Source organism: Trachurus trachurus (genome assembly GCF_905171665.1).
Source record: "Trachurus trachurus genome assembly, chromosome: 7".
NCBI classification, from domain to species: Eukaryota; Metazoa; Chordata; class Actinopteri; order Carangiformes; family Carangidae; genus Trachurus; species Trachurus trachurus.
In genome coordinates, this window is record NC_139901.1 from 1699722 (window position 1) to 1712768 (window position 13047).

Genomic DNA, 13047 nt, shown 5'->3' on the forward strand with positions numbered 1-13047 from the left:
CCAAAACTCCTCGTTGTCCCTTTAATGGGGTCTAGGAGGTTGGAAGGTACAGAAACTGAAAATGTTCCACATTACTGATGAGGATCCTAAGGTCCTTTCACATCAGACCTTTTATTTTTGTCGCTGGTGACAAGTTTACATATTAAGTCAATGCAAACGGGCGACTGTGCAATTATTTGCTCAGGTGAAAAATCGCTGGGGCTCAGAGTGACAGAGCGGTAATACCAGTGATTGTACCGGTGTATACAGAGAGACATGGCAGTGGGCATGACGCCATCAATGGCGATGGTGAAGGAGCCATACGAGCGACAGCGACCAAAATAAAAGGTCCGGTGTGAACACACACCATTATGGAGGTCACAGTGTGAGAGATTCTAAGGTTTGAGGGGGTTCCACGGGTGCCTGAGGACATTCAGACATTGAGGAGCTCCAGGTGTCTTTAGCGGGTTTCTAGAGGAAAGGTCTCGAAGAGGTTCCAGAGTGTTTTTTGTGCACCGACAGGCGTGAAACAGGAAGTGACACATGCAGTCACGCCCTGGCTCAGACCTGGTTCTGAATCTGAACTCTAATCACATGACCATGCAAACTCTCATCTGTCCAGTCGTGTCCCCAATGAAGCTGCAGCTGGATTCTCTGATGCTCTGAGCAGCAGATGTGGACTTTCAAACCACAACTCAAGACGTCGTCCAAAGACCTGCAAACACCCACTAACACATAGGCTACTAACACCCATGAACACCTACTTACACCCTCTTACACCTGCTAACACCTTCTTACACCCGCTAACACCTGCTAACACCCTTTTACACCTGCTAACACCCTTTTACACCTGCTAACACCTGCTAACACCCTTTTACACCTGCTAACACCCGCTAACACCTGCTAACACCCTTTTACACCCGCTAACACCTGCTAACACCTGCTAACACCCTTTTACACCTGCTAACACCTTCTTACACCCGCTAACACCTGCTAACACCTGCTAACACCCTTTTACACCTGGCCTCTGACATGAGTGTGACTGACTCATCTGACAGAGGCCAATAATCCATGTATGATCAATGCTATGTTATCATAGTCAGTAAATATGGACACACACACACACACACACACACACACACACACACACACACACACACACACACACACACACACACACACACACACACACACACACACACACACACACACACACACAGGGTGTCTCAGCCATCTCAGGCTCCTGTGGATCTGAAAGAAAGACATAGAGACAGAGAGAGAGAGACATACAATATGATGTTTGAAAAAAAACAACAAATTATTGCCTTAATCCTTTAGCTACTTTACTTTACTTTATTTGTTTATTTAGTCGGGACAGCACATATTAATGGACAGTGAGTGCATAAGTACTCACTGTAAATACACCGGATTTAGCATTAATGCTAAATTACATCCGTAGTCCCCAAAACAATACAACAATTAACATAAAAAGTCCATAAAGACAGAGGACCGGTAGATGACAAAATAAGTACATTTACATAACTGCAGGAGACCCCGGAACAAAAACATCCAAGAAAGCTGGTCGCAGAAGCTATTGTTATAGCGTTACGAGGGATAGCGTGCACCTTATCTGCACAATAAGTAACACACACATTACTTACGAGATGAACAAAGCTGTACGATTAAAGCAGAAGTAAGTGATCCGGTGGTTTTGGCTAACTTCCTGTCAGCCGATGGAGTTAGCAGTCCCCGCCCTCGTCCCTACGTCACCACATTCACGCGCATCCCTTGGCTGCACACACAGAGAGGACCGCCCCTTTATGCCGTTCTCTCTCCTCATTGGATAAAGGTTGTAGGATACAAGGAAAGTTTTCTCCTCGGCTCAGAGCAGAGCAGAGTGACTGACAGACCCGTGTTTCAGACCAAACACTCTATGTAAGTGATTGCTGTCGGAAGATATAACTATTTAAGACATACATTAACACAAATATTCTGCTTACTTCTGCTTTAACATAAAAAGTCCATAAAGACAGAGGACCGGTAGATGACAAAATAAGTACATTTACATAACTGCAGCAGGAGACCCCGGAACAAAAACATCCAAGAAAGCCGGTCCCAGAAGCTATTGTTGTAGCGTTACGAGGGATAGCGTGCACCTTATCTGCACAATAAGTAACGCACACATTACTTACGAGATGAACAAAGCTGTACAATTAACCATCTTGCTGTTGTTTGAAAATGCCGGTCATCTCAAGTTAAAAGGTTCCGTATTAACCCGCTGAAACGACGCATATCGCCACCTGGTGTTGGGGAGGAGGACACGTTCCCTCAGTTATTTGATTTTCTTAGCTGCATGCGAACTGGGACAAGGACAGAAGTCCGATTAGACGCTAAAATCGAATTTTGAGCATAGCTCGATTAAGCTGTGCATGTAAACGTACTCAGAGAGAGAGACATAGAGACAGAGAGAAAGAGAGAGAGACATACAGGCAGACAGGTGACAGATCAAACACAAATGTATTTTCCGTCTCAGTCTTTTTCCTTATTTTTCACTTGAACACTCCATGGCCTCCAGACATCCCCCACTTCTCTGTCATCTCTACCATTCTCTCTCTCTTCACCCCATCTTTACCCCTCGCTCGTCCCTCTGTCCTTCTCCAGACTCTCTCTCTCTTCCAACTTTAATTCTCTCATTTTACTTTCTGACAAGCAACAACTCTCTCTCTCTCTCTCTCTCTCTCTCTCTCTCTCTCTCTCTCTCCGTTCAGCTACATGAATTATAGATGAACCTCTCTCTATCCCCCAACACACACATACACATACACAAACACGCACACACATGCTTCAACATTTCCATGGTAATACTGAACATCCTCACACTGTCTGTATGGTAATAACTTCCTCCTTCAGCCTGATGGGGGGGCCTGTGTGTGTGTGTGTGTGTCCTGAGGCCTCTTTTGGTGTTTCCCAGCATGCACTGGGGCGAGTTAAACACTGGGAAATTTCATTCTGAACCAACACACAGCAGGGGGGAGGGAGGGTTGAGCGAGCATGACTCAAACAGGAGAGAGGGAGTGATGAATAGCGTTTTGTATGGGGGGAACGTCTCAGAGTGAGGTCCTGACAGGCTGTACACATCACCAATAATGACACGAAATGTTCATCCTTAGGTGCCATGGCCCCAGGTCATGGGGTCAAACAGGTGTGGTGGTTTGTCTCAGGTGGAACATTAGTAACGTAACATCCACTATGATAAAGAACATGATGAAATCATCACTGATAAAATAATTAACCACAGACGAGATGAAGTCTAAATGTTTAATTTAGTCAAACATTTACAAAATCAGGCAGACTTTACTCTGTATCAAAATCAATATTTTGTCACTGAACTTACTGATCAACTGACCATTTCATCTCTAACGAACATAGAGGTTGGCAGAATAAATAAAAGATGAAGATTCTCTTCTGAAAGATTCATGCGGTACCCTCAAGTCCTGAATTTCTTTTTTAATAGTAATAGTCTAATATCTGGGTGTGGTCACAGGTGCAGCAGATCATACCTGACCACATCTGCTGTAGATCATAAATTCAATTTTGGATTTATTCTGTATTTGACTCGAGGTTTTAGTTTCAGCTTAAAGGGGAAGTGAAGCGCCCAGCCAATTTAAAGGGATAGGAAAGGGATTGGCCCATTGCTATAATCCCTATAGTCATAGCAGTAGGTTTGTTACCTTAATTATCGGTGCAAGTTGTTTTTAGAACGGCGGAGCAGAGCCGTGAGCTGCTCAGAGCTACGCTACTGAGGCAAATGGGATTTCTTGGTTTCCACAATCCAACAACTCCAAAACACTCTGGTGGACAATATACAGTAATGGAACATTACAAGACAGTAAGACAGTTGTTTTCGAGGCAAATGCAGAGACTGCTTGCCAAAAAAAACTGTCCCCAGTGGTAATGCGCATCAGCGGTTTTGCATGAATTTAGCTCGAAAACAACTCTGTCTCGTAACGCTCCGTTATTATCTCATAGCATGGTGAATGTGCAGGTCACTTGTCCACAAGAGCATTTTCGAGTTGTTGGATTGTGTATTTGATGAGGGAAACCAAGAAATCCCATTAGCCCTGAGCAGCTTGCAGCTCTGCTCCACCGTTCTAAAAATAGCTTGCACCGACAATTAAAGGTAATGAACCTACTGCTATGACTATAGGGATTATGGCAATGGGCCAATTTGCCAAAATGTTGAACTATCCCTTTAACATAATTCATGCAATGGATTTCCAGTGTACTTAAAGCAACTACAAAGAACTTTCATTTTGTGTTGATTTTGGTGACCCCTGTGGACAAAAGCGGTAGTGTTTTGCCGAAATGAAGACTGCAATTCCGATGGGCTCTAGCACGTTGTCGTAAAGCCGCTTATCTGGCTCGAGTGTGCCATCTCCAGTCTGAGTGCCGTAAATCGCTTCATCCGGTGGACCGACCCGACCACTGCCTCCTGAAGGTGTAGAGTTACACTATTTAGAAATAGCTTATCTTCCCACTGCTGGCCTCATCTGCTGTTATAGGTCAAAAAGAGACATCAGCAGAAACCAGAGACTTTTGCATATCCAGTTAGAAGTTCTTTGTAGTTGCTTTAAAAATTGTCTAACTAATACATGAAACGTAAATAAAAGATTTAGGAGAAAATGGAAGCTCTGAGCTCTGAGCAAAAAAAACAGCCAAGACCTGCTCACATTAAGGTTTTACCAGCAGTGGAAAAGGAAACATCAGCATTCACACCCAGGTCACATGACTCTGCAGTAGTCAGAGGTATTTATTGGCACAGACTCTGATTGGCTCTGATGTGAAGTGGGGAACCCTCTAATTTTATTCAGTTTTCCTCAGTTTTCTATCTTCCAGAGCCCACACGCTGCAGACACACCTGTCACCTGTTCAGGTGCTGTTACACCTGAATCACAGCAATTCCACTGCTCAGGGATGAAGAGGTGAACGCAGCCACAGTTAGTTTTGAAAACACTCAATCACTGATGGAATCAGGGGGATGAGATGTGACTGATCTGTTGTACCAGTTTGCACAGTGGCCTAGAGCTCGCTGCCTCTCCACGTTCTCCATGTTCATGTGTGGATTTACCTGCAGTTAACCTGTAAATGTTTCAAGTGTGTAAAGGATCTAATCTGCAGCTGTTTGGTGGAGCTGACAGAAAACTGCCTTCAGAGTGAAACCAGTTTAAAACTCCAGTCTGTCATACAAAGCAACCAAGCCACTGGAGGTTTGAGTCGTTTCACTGCGTTGCTGTGGATGCGGGTGTGTTGCCATGGTGACGTTACCACAGGCAATTACAGTTTGACCGTCAGATGAGAAGTGTGAAGCTGCAAAATATTTTATTAATAAGTTGAGAGAGGAACAGCCTGAACGTCTGCAGGGCTCCGCTTCACCTGCTCAGGTGTATTTACATATTTTATATTTGATAGTTCAGGCTGTGAAACACATTCATGTTCCTTTAATCTCTGATGTTACGGTTCAGCTCTGCTCTGAAACAGCAGAGCTCAGTGTTCAGTCAGACATCAGTGTCTTGGTAGGCTGAAGGTGAAGTCAAGAACAAATCCCTCTGTGGATTTAAAATGCAGCTCAGATCACAGGTCAGTTTCTGAAGAGTCTCTGTTCTGAGGCAGTCTCAGTCTGACGTGGATTAGCCGGAGTTGGAGGACCTGATGAGCTCTATCGCTGCAGTGTGTCTCTGAACAGGAGCTACTCTTCATCCGTCAGTGTTAAACTGACACACTCTGCCGACATTTAGCCGACACTCTGCCAAAATCTAGCCGACACTTTGCTGACACTCTTCCACGTTTAGCCAAAACTCTACCAGCGTTTAGCCAATGCTCTGCCGACATTTAGCCAACACTTCGCTGACACTATGCCAACAGTTAGCCAACACTCTGCCAACACTGAACCACTACTCTTCCACATTCAGCCAACACTCTGCTGACATTCAGCCAACAGTTAGGGAATGCCATGCCGACATTTAGCCAACACTGCCGACATTTAGCCAGTTATTTGCCAACTACGTTCAAATGATATTCACCATTTCTCTGTGTTTTTCTTCAGTACGTTTAATGTCTCTCTGTCTGTTTCTCTCTCTCACCCATCTGTTACAGGTAAAGAGGAGCTGCCATGTTGGCCTCCTCCATCCCCCTGTCACTCCTCTTCCTCCTCCTCCTCCCACCTCCCCCCTTCTCTGCTGATGTCATTCCGAGCTCCGACCCGTCGGTGCGATGGGTGGAGCTCCACGGCGCTCCGCTCTCTCACTTACTGCTGGACCCGGGGACGGGGCGTCTGTACGTGGGCGGGGTGGACCACCTGTACCAGTTAACGTCTGATCTGGAGGTGATGTCACATGTCACGACCGGCCCTCACCTGGACTCCCCAGACTGTCTGCCTCCCATTGTCCCCCAGGACTGTCCCTCAGCCACGTCCACACATAACCACAACAAGCTGCTGCTGATGGAGGCGGGGCAAGGGGCGGAGCCAGGGAGTTTGATTGTCTGTGGTTCACTCTATCAGGGCATCTGTGATAAAAGGTAAGTTCGGTAACACTTTATTTGACGCCTATCTCTATAGCGCATTATAACCATACTTATAATGAGTTATAATGCAGTTATAACACTGTATAACTATAGTTATAAACACTCATAAATGATCATAATGCTTTATAACAATAATCATAACACTATAACACATCGATAACACATTATAAATATAGCTATAATGTGTTATAATTGGCTTGTGAACGTGTATAGGACGAATCACCTTGTTGTTTACAACTACTTCCGGGTAGAAAACCAGCATGAGAACAATAGTGACGGACGAGAGTTTCGCTGCCTATATCTAATTTTTCATGTATCGCCGTTTAGACTAATCTGATGTTTGTAAAGTCTATAAAACCAATGATTGGACAAACATTACAATTTATGTGTGCACATTTTTGTAATTAGTCATGGTTATCATAGATTAGCTGGGCTAACGGTTAGCTACCTGTTTAACTTTAATAACTCAGTGACTCAATAAACGGTCCATGAAAAAATATTTTCTCCAGCGGATATCTTAGTTACAACATGATTGAGCTAACTGGAGTAGTTTCGTGTCGTGTCCGACAACGGGAGGGTTTTAACAGCTGACGTCCTGGTGTTAGCTTAGCTACCGCCGTCAGCTGTCCCTGTCAGCTGCAGCCACTGATGCTTTCTAGACACTGTGATTCCTCCAAACTTAATAAATACAACACATAGCAACACAAAACACACACACAGAAATAGTAATGTTTCTTCAATCATTTCAGATTTGTCTAAACGGTGATAGGGCGTGAAAAATATGATATATAGCCTATAGCTAAACTCTCGTTCGTTACAATTGATCTCATTCAAATTACGTGCTGGTTTTCTACCCGGAAGTAGAATGTAAACAACAAGGCGATTCGGTCTATACCTGTCATTATAAACACTCATAAATTATCATAAGGGTTTATAACAATAAGCATAACACATCATAGAGCATTATAACTCTATTATAATACTTGACCTTACAAGCCGTTATAAAATTCTCTATGATGTGTTATTCTTATTGTTATAAAGCATTATTATAATTTATGAGTATTTATAATGATGGTTATACACGTTCACGAGACAATTATAACACATTATAACTATATTTATAATGCATTATCGATGTTGGCATGTTGTCAGCGAGTTACTAACAATTAGAATGTATTATAATAACTGACCTTATAAGTCAGTCAGTCAATATGATAAAATGCTTTATAGTGTGTTATGATTATTGTTATAAAGCATTATGATCATTTATGAGTGTTTATTACTATAGTTATACAGTGTTATAACTGCATTATAACTCATTATAAGTATGGTTATAAAGCGTTATAGAGATAGGCGTCAAGTGTTACCGTAAGTTCATTTCAGGAGCCTGACAGCTAGTGAAATCATGAACTGTGTACTGGCCGGGGTCCACTGAGTGTGTGTCTCTGTCTGCAGGAGTCTGACCAACATCTCTCAGCTCATCTATCAGACCTCGAACCCCGTCGACACTCAGTATGTCGCCGCCAACGACCCCCGGGTCTCCACTGTAGCTGTTGTAATAACTATAGAGAACAAACAGGACGTCAGTGGCGTGATGCGTCTGATGCTGGTCGGTCGAGGCTACACCAGTAAAGGTCCCGGTGACATCCCACCAATCACGACGCGGCGGCTGTTCCCAGTGGTCCCACCTCGCCGGGCGTTCTCTCAGGAGGAGGACCTGGGAAAACTTGTTGTAGGAAGTTACTCGGAATACAACAATCACTTTGTGAAAGCTGTGGCCCACGGCGAACACGTCTACTTCCTGTTTTCGAGGCGGGATATGTGGCACAAGAAGGAGTACCGGACCTACGCCTCCCGCCTCTGCACCTCTGACCGCAGCTTCTACTCATATGTGGAGGTGCCGCTGCTGTGCCGCGGTGGGTACAACCTGGCCCAGGGGGCGTGGTTAGGAAACCACTCCGGGGACCCGGCCTTGTTTGTTGTCATGGCAGTGGGGCAGGCGTCCACTCCTGTTGCGACGGGTCGATCGGCGCTGTGCGTTTTCGAGATGGAGAGGCTGGACGCCATGCTGCGCCAGGCCCAGGAGGTGTGTTACACAGAGGGAGGACGAGGCAGCAGTGGACAAGAAGAAGCCTACATAGAATACGCTGTGTCTTCAAAGTGTCTCAAACTACCAAAGGTAAACACATTACAACGTCTCATTACTTTACTTTACTTTATTTGTTTATTTGGGTGGGACAATGCACATTAAAGCAGAAGTAAGCGATCCGGTCGTTTTGGCTAATGCTGCGTTCCAGGCAGGCTTTTGAAACCGTAAGTTACGGCTTCAAGTCACGACTTACGACTTTGTAGCGTTCCAGGCAACCCGCAACTCGCGTTTCTCCGACCTGTTGCCTGTGAAAGTCACTATAACGGCCACTCGTAACTTCCGACTCGTGAACTCGTACCAGATCGAACTGGTACGACTTCACAGGCCGGAAAAACACGAGTTACGGGCTGCCTTGAACGCACCATAACTTCTTGTCAGCCGATGGAGTTAGCAGCCCCCGCCCTCGTCATGGATCTATTTGTCCTCGTCCCTATGTCACCACATTCACGCGCATCCCTTGGCTGCACACACAGCCCTTCATGCCGTTCTCTCTCCTCATTGGATAAAACTTGTAGGATACAAGCAGAGCAGAGTGACAGACAGACCAGTGTTTCGGTCCAATCACTCTATGTAAGTGATTGCTGTCGGAAGATAGAACTATTTAAGACTTATATTAACACAAAAATATTGCTTACTTCTGCTTTAATGAACATATAAAAACATGTAAATGAGCCGGATTATAGCAGCAATGCTAATTTCCACCCGGAGTCCCAAAACATAAAAACAGTAGGCCTATAGTGACAGAAAAACATAGTATTATAAACGACATAGCAATGCAGACAACAAGGACATAACAAAACAACTATAACAAGATAAATCATTGACATTTTTACAACACTTCCATGGGTAGGGGGACCTAAAGAGTTTCTGAGAGATAAAGTGCAAAAGTGCAAAAGTGCTGGGCCAAAGTGACAAGTGCTAGAGTGCAGGAGTGCATGGGTACCAAGTTGTGTTGCACGGTGCCCTAAAGTGCACATCAGTTTAAAGTGCCAGGTGTATTGCATCATTCTATCTATATTCACGTTTTTGTTGCCGATCTCATTCAAACACTGCAGGTATTACATGATTGCACCCTGACTGATTATTGCACACGAACCGGCCATAAACATTCACACATAGTAACTATACCTCCATTATTTCACGCATACCGGTCATAAACATTTGCACATAATAACTACATATGCTAGACCATTGCACACGCACCGGCCATAGCCATACAACTGCTACTGTAGGTGCTCACAAGTAACCTCCTCTGCTGTCAGTGATGTTCTGGTTTGCAGGCAGTTTACACGTGACCCTCATACTTGGTCTGTGCTATCTGAGAATATCTCATGGGAATCAGGTGACTGAATAGCATCACTGTGCAGCTTGTTGTTTACATCCAGTATCAGAACAGGAAGTGGCGAGTTGTTTATGTAGGGAGGTTGACAAGTGTGGAGGTCAGAGTGGTGGAGACAAAGCTTCATTCACTGTCACTGTTACTGGCATCTTCACCTGAACAAATCCAGCATCACCAGAGGTCTGTGTGGAGTCTGAATGTTGATCAGAAATACTCTGGTCTGACTGATGACATCACAGATTAGATGCTGGTTTGGATGGCGTGTGTATGTGTATGTGTGTGTGTGTGTGTGTGCATGCGGATTAAAGCTGTTATCTTCAGCAGCTGGATTTATCATGAGACAGCTGTCACTCAAACACAGAGAGATACACACAGCTGGTAGGACTGATCTGACCCAGATATAATCACACACACACTCACACACATGGATTAACTGCAGTCTCTCTGTGTCGTTGAGTGGATAAAATCAGTATTACAGGTGAATGGACTCATCTGTAGCAACTTTACACCTTTATTCAGAAGTATGTGAACAATGCTTGAGGGGAGAGAGCAGAGCCACAGACCATGCTCAGCTGACATGGTGCTGCCGCAGTCCTCAGAGTGGACACTGCGCCAGAATCCACCCAGAGATGTAATGGTCCTGGAGTCTGCTCTGGGACTTTTAGTTCAAATGAATGGGGGATTTCAAAATCCCTCCACAGGGGACACAAGATAAATGTACAGGGCTAGAAGAGCTGTTGGACCACGGGAGTCACATACAGTGTTACACTGCTACATAGGTTCAAATGGTATAATTACTTCCCCTCGCTGCCAGGGGGCGTCACAGTTGCTGTTTAATGATTGTTCTGTTTTAAGAGACAGTCAATGAATCTCTCTGTCTTTCTGTGTTTATCTGTAAGGTCTCTCTCTCTGAGTATCCCTGTGGGGGAGAACACACCCCCAACCCAATTGCCAGCGCTGTGCCACTGCAGGCCATACCCACCTTTACGTCCACTACCCAGCTGACCGCTGTCACCACGGCAACAGAGGCAGGACACACCATCACCTTCCTGGGAGACAGAGAGGGACACCTGCACAAGGTAACAACATGAACACACAGTATATATAAATCTGTACCAGGTGACAACATGAACACAGTATACTCCATCTGTACCAGGTGACAACATGAACACACAGTATATACTCCATCTGTACCAGGTGACAACATGAACACAGTATATACTCCATCTGTACCAGGTGACAACATGAACACACAGTATATACTCCATCTGTACCAGGTAACAACATGAACACAGTATACTCCATCTGTACCAGGTGACAACATGAACACAGTATATACTCCATCTGCACAAGGTAACAACATGAATACACAGTATATACTCCATCTGTACCAGGTGACAACATGAACACACAGTATACTCCATCTGTACCAGGTGACAACATGAACACAGTATACTCCATCTGTACCAGGTGACAACATGAACACACAGTATATACTCCATCTGCACAAGGTAACAACATGAATACACAGTATATACTCCATCTGTACCAGGTGACAACATGAACACAGTATACTCCATCTGTACCAGGTGACAACATGAACACAGTATATACTCCATCTGTACCAGGTGACAACATGAACACACAGTATATACTCCATCTGTACCAGGTGACAACATGAACACAGTATATACTCCATCTGTACCAGGTGACAACATGAACACAATACTCCATCTGTACCAGGTGACAACATGAACACAGTATATACTCCATCTGTACCAGGTGACAACATGAACACACAGTATATACTCCATCTGTACCAGGTGACAACATGAACACAGTATACTCCATCTGTACCAGGTGACAACATGAACACACAGTATATACTCCATCTGCACAAGGTAACAACATGAATACACAGTATATACTCCATCTGTACCAGGTGACAACATGAACACACAGTATATACTCCATCTGTACCAGGTGACAACATGAACACAGTATATACTCCATCTGTACCAGGTGACAACATGAACACAGTATATACTCCATCTGTACCAGGTGACAACATGAACACACAGTATATACTCCATCTGTACCAGGTGACAACATAATTACACAGTATATACTCCATCTGTACCAGGTGACAACATGAACACACAGTATATACTCCATCTGTACCAGGTGACAACATGAACACACAGTATATACTCCATCTGTACCAGGTGACAACATGAACACACAGTATATACTCCATCTGTACCAGGTGACAACATGAACACACAGTATATACTCCATCTGTACCAGGTGACAGCATGAATACACAGTATACTCCATCTGTACCAGGTGACAACATGAACACAGTATATACTCCATCTGTACCAGGTGACAACATGAACACACAGTATATACTCCATCTGTACCAGGTGACAACATGAACACACAGTATATACTCCATCTGTACCAGGTGACAACATGAACACACAGTATATACTCCATCTGTACCAGGTGACAACATGAACACACAGTATATACTCCATCTGTACCAGGTGACAGCATGAATACACAGTATACTCCATCTGTACCAGGTGACAACATGAACACAGTATATACTCCATCTGTACCAGGTGACAGCATGAACACACAGTATATACTCCATCTGTACCAGGTGACAACATGAACACAGTATATACTCCATCTGTACCAGGTGACAGCATGAATACACAGTATACTCCATCTGTACCAGGTGACAACATGAACACAGTATATACTCCATCTGTACCAGGTGACAACATGAACACACAGTATATACTCCATCTGTACCAGGTGACAGCATGAACACAGTATACTCCATCTGTACCAGGTGACAGCATGAACACACAGTATATACTCCATCTGTACCAGGTGACAACATGAATACACAGTATATACTCTATCTGTACCAGGTGACAGCATGAACACAGTATATACTCCATCTGTACCAGGTGACAACATGAAC

At 44.3% G+C, this 13047-nt stretch overlaps 2 protein-coding genes across 3 annotated transcripts in view; one reads left to right on the forward strand and one right to left on the reverse strand.

Moving 5' to 3' along the window:
• Positions 1-13047, reverse strand: part of bcap31 (B cell receptor associated protein 31) — a 381037-nt gene that overhangs the window by 123635 nt on the left and 244355 nt on the right. The window lies entirely within an intron of this gene.
• Positions 1-13047, forward strand: part of plxnb3 (plexin B3) — an 85144-nt gene that overhangs the window by 37953 nt on the left and 34144 nt on the right. For both annotated transcript variants that reach the window (XR_014595523.1, XM_083976070.1), the window contains exons 3-5: positions 6133-6555; positions 8017-8740; positions 10949-11128. Coding sequence is in view for 1 of the 2 variants with exons in the window: in XM_083976070.1 (XP_083832196.1) it covers positions 6149-6555; positions 8017-8740; positions 10949-11128 (1311 nt within the window). In the remaining variant the exon portion in view is untranslated. The remainder of the gene's footprint in view (positions 1-6132; positions 6556-8016; positions 8741-10948; positions 11129-13047) is intronic.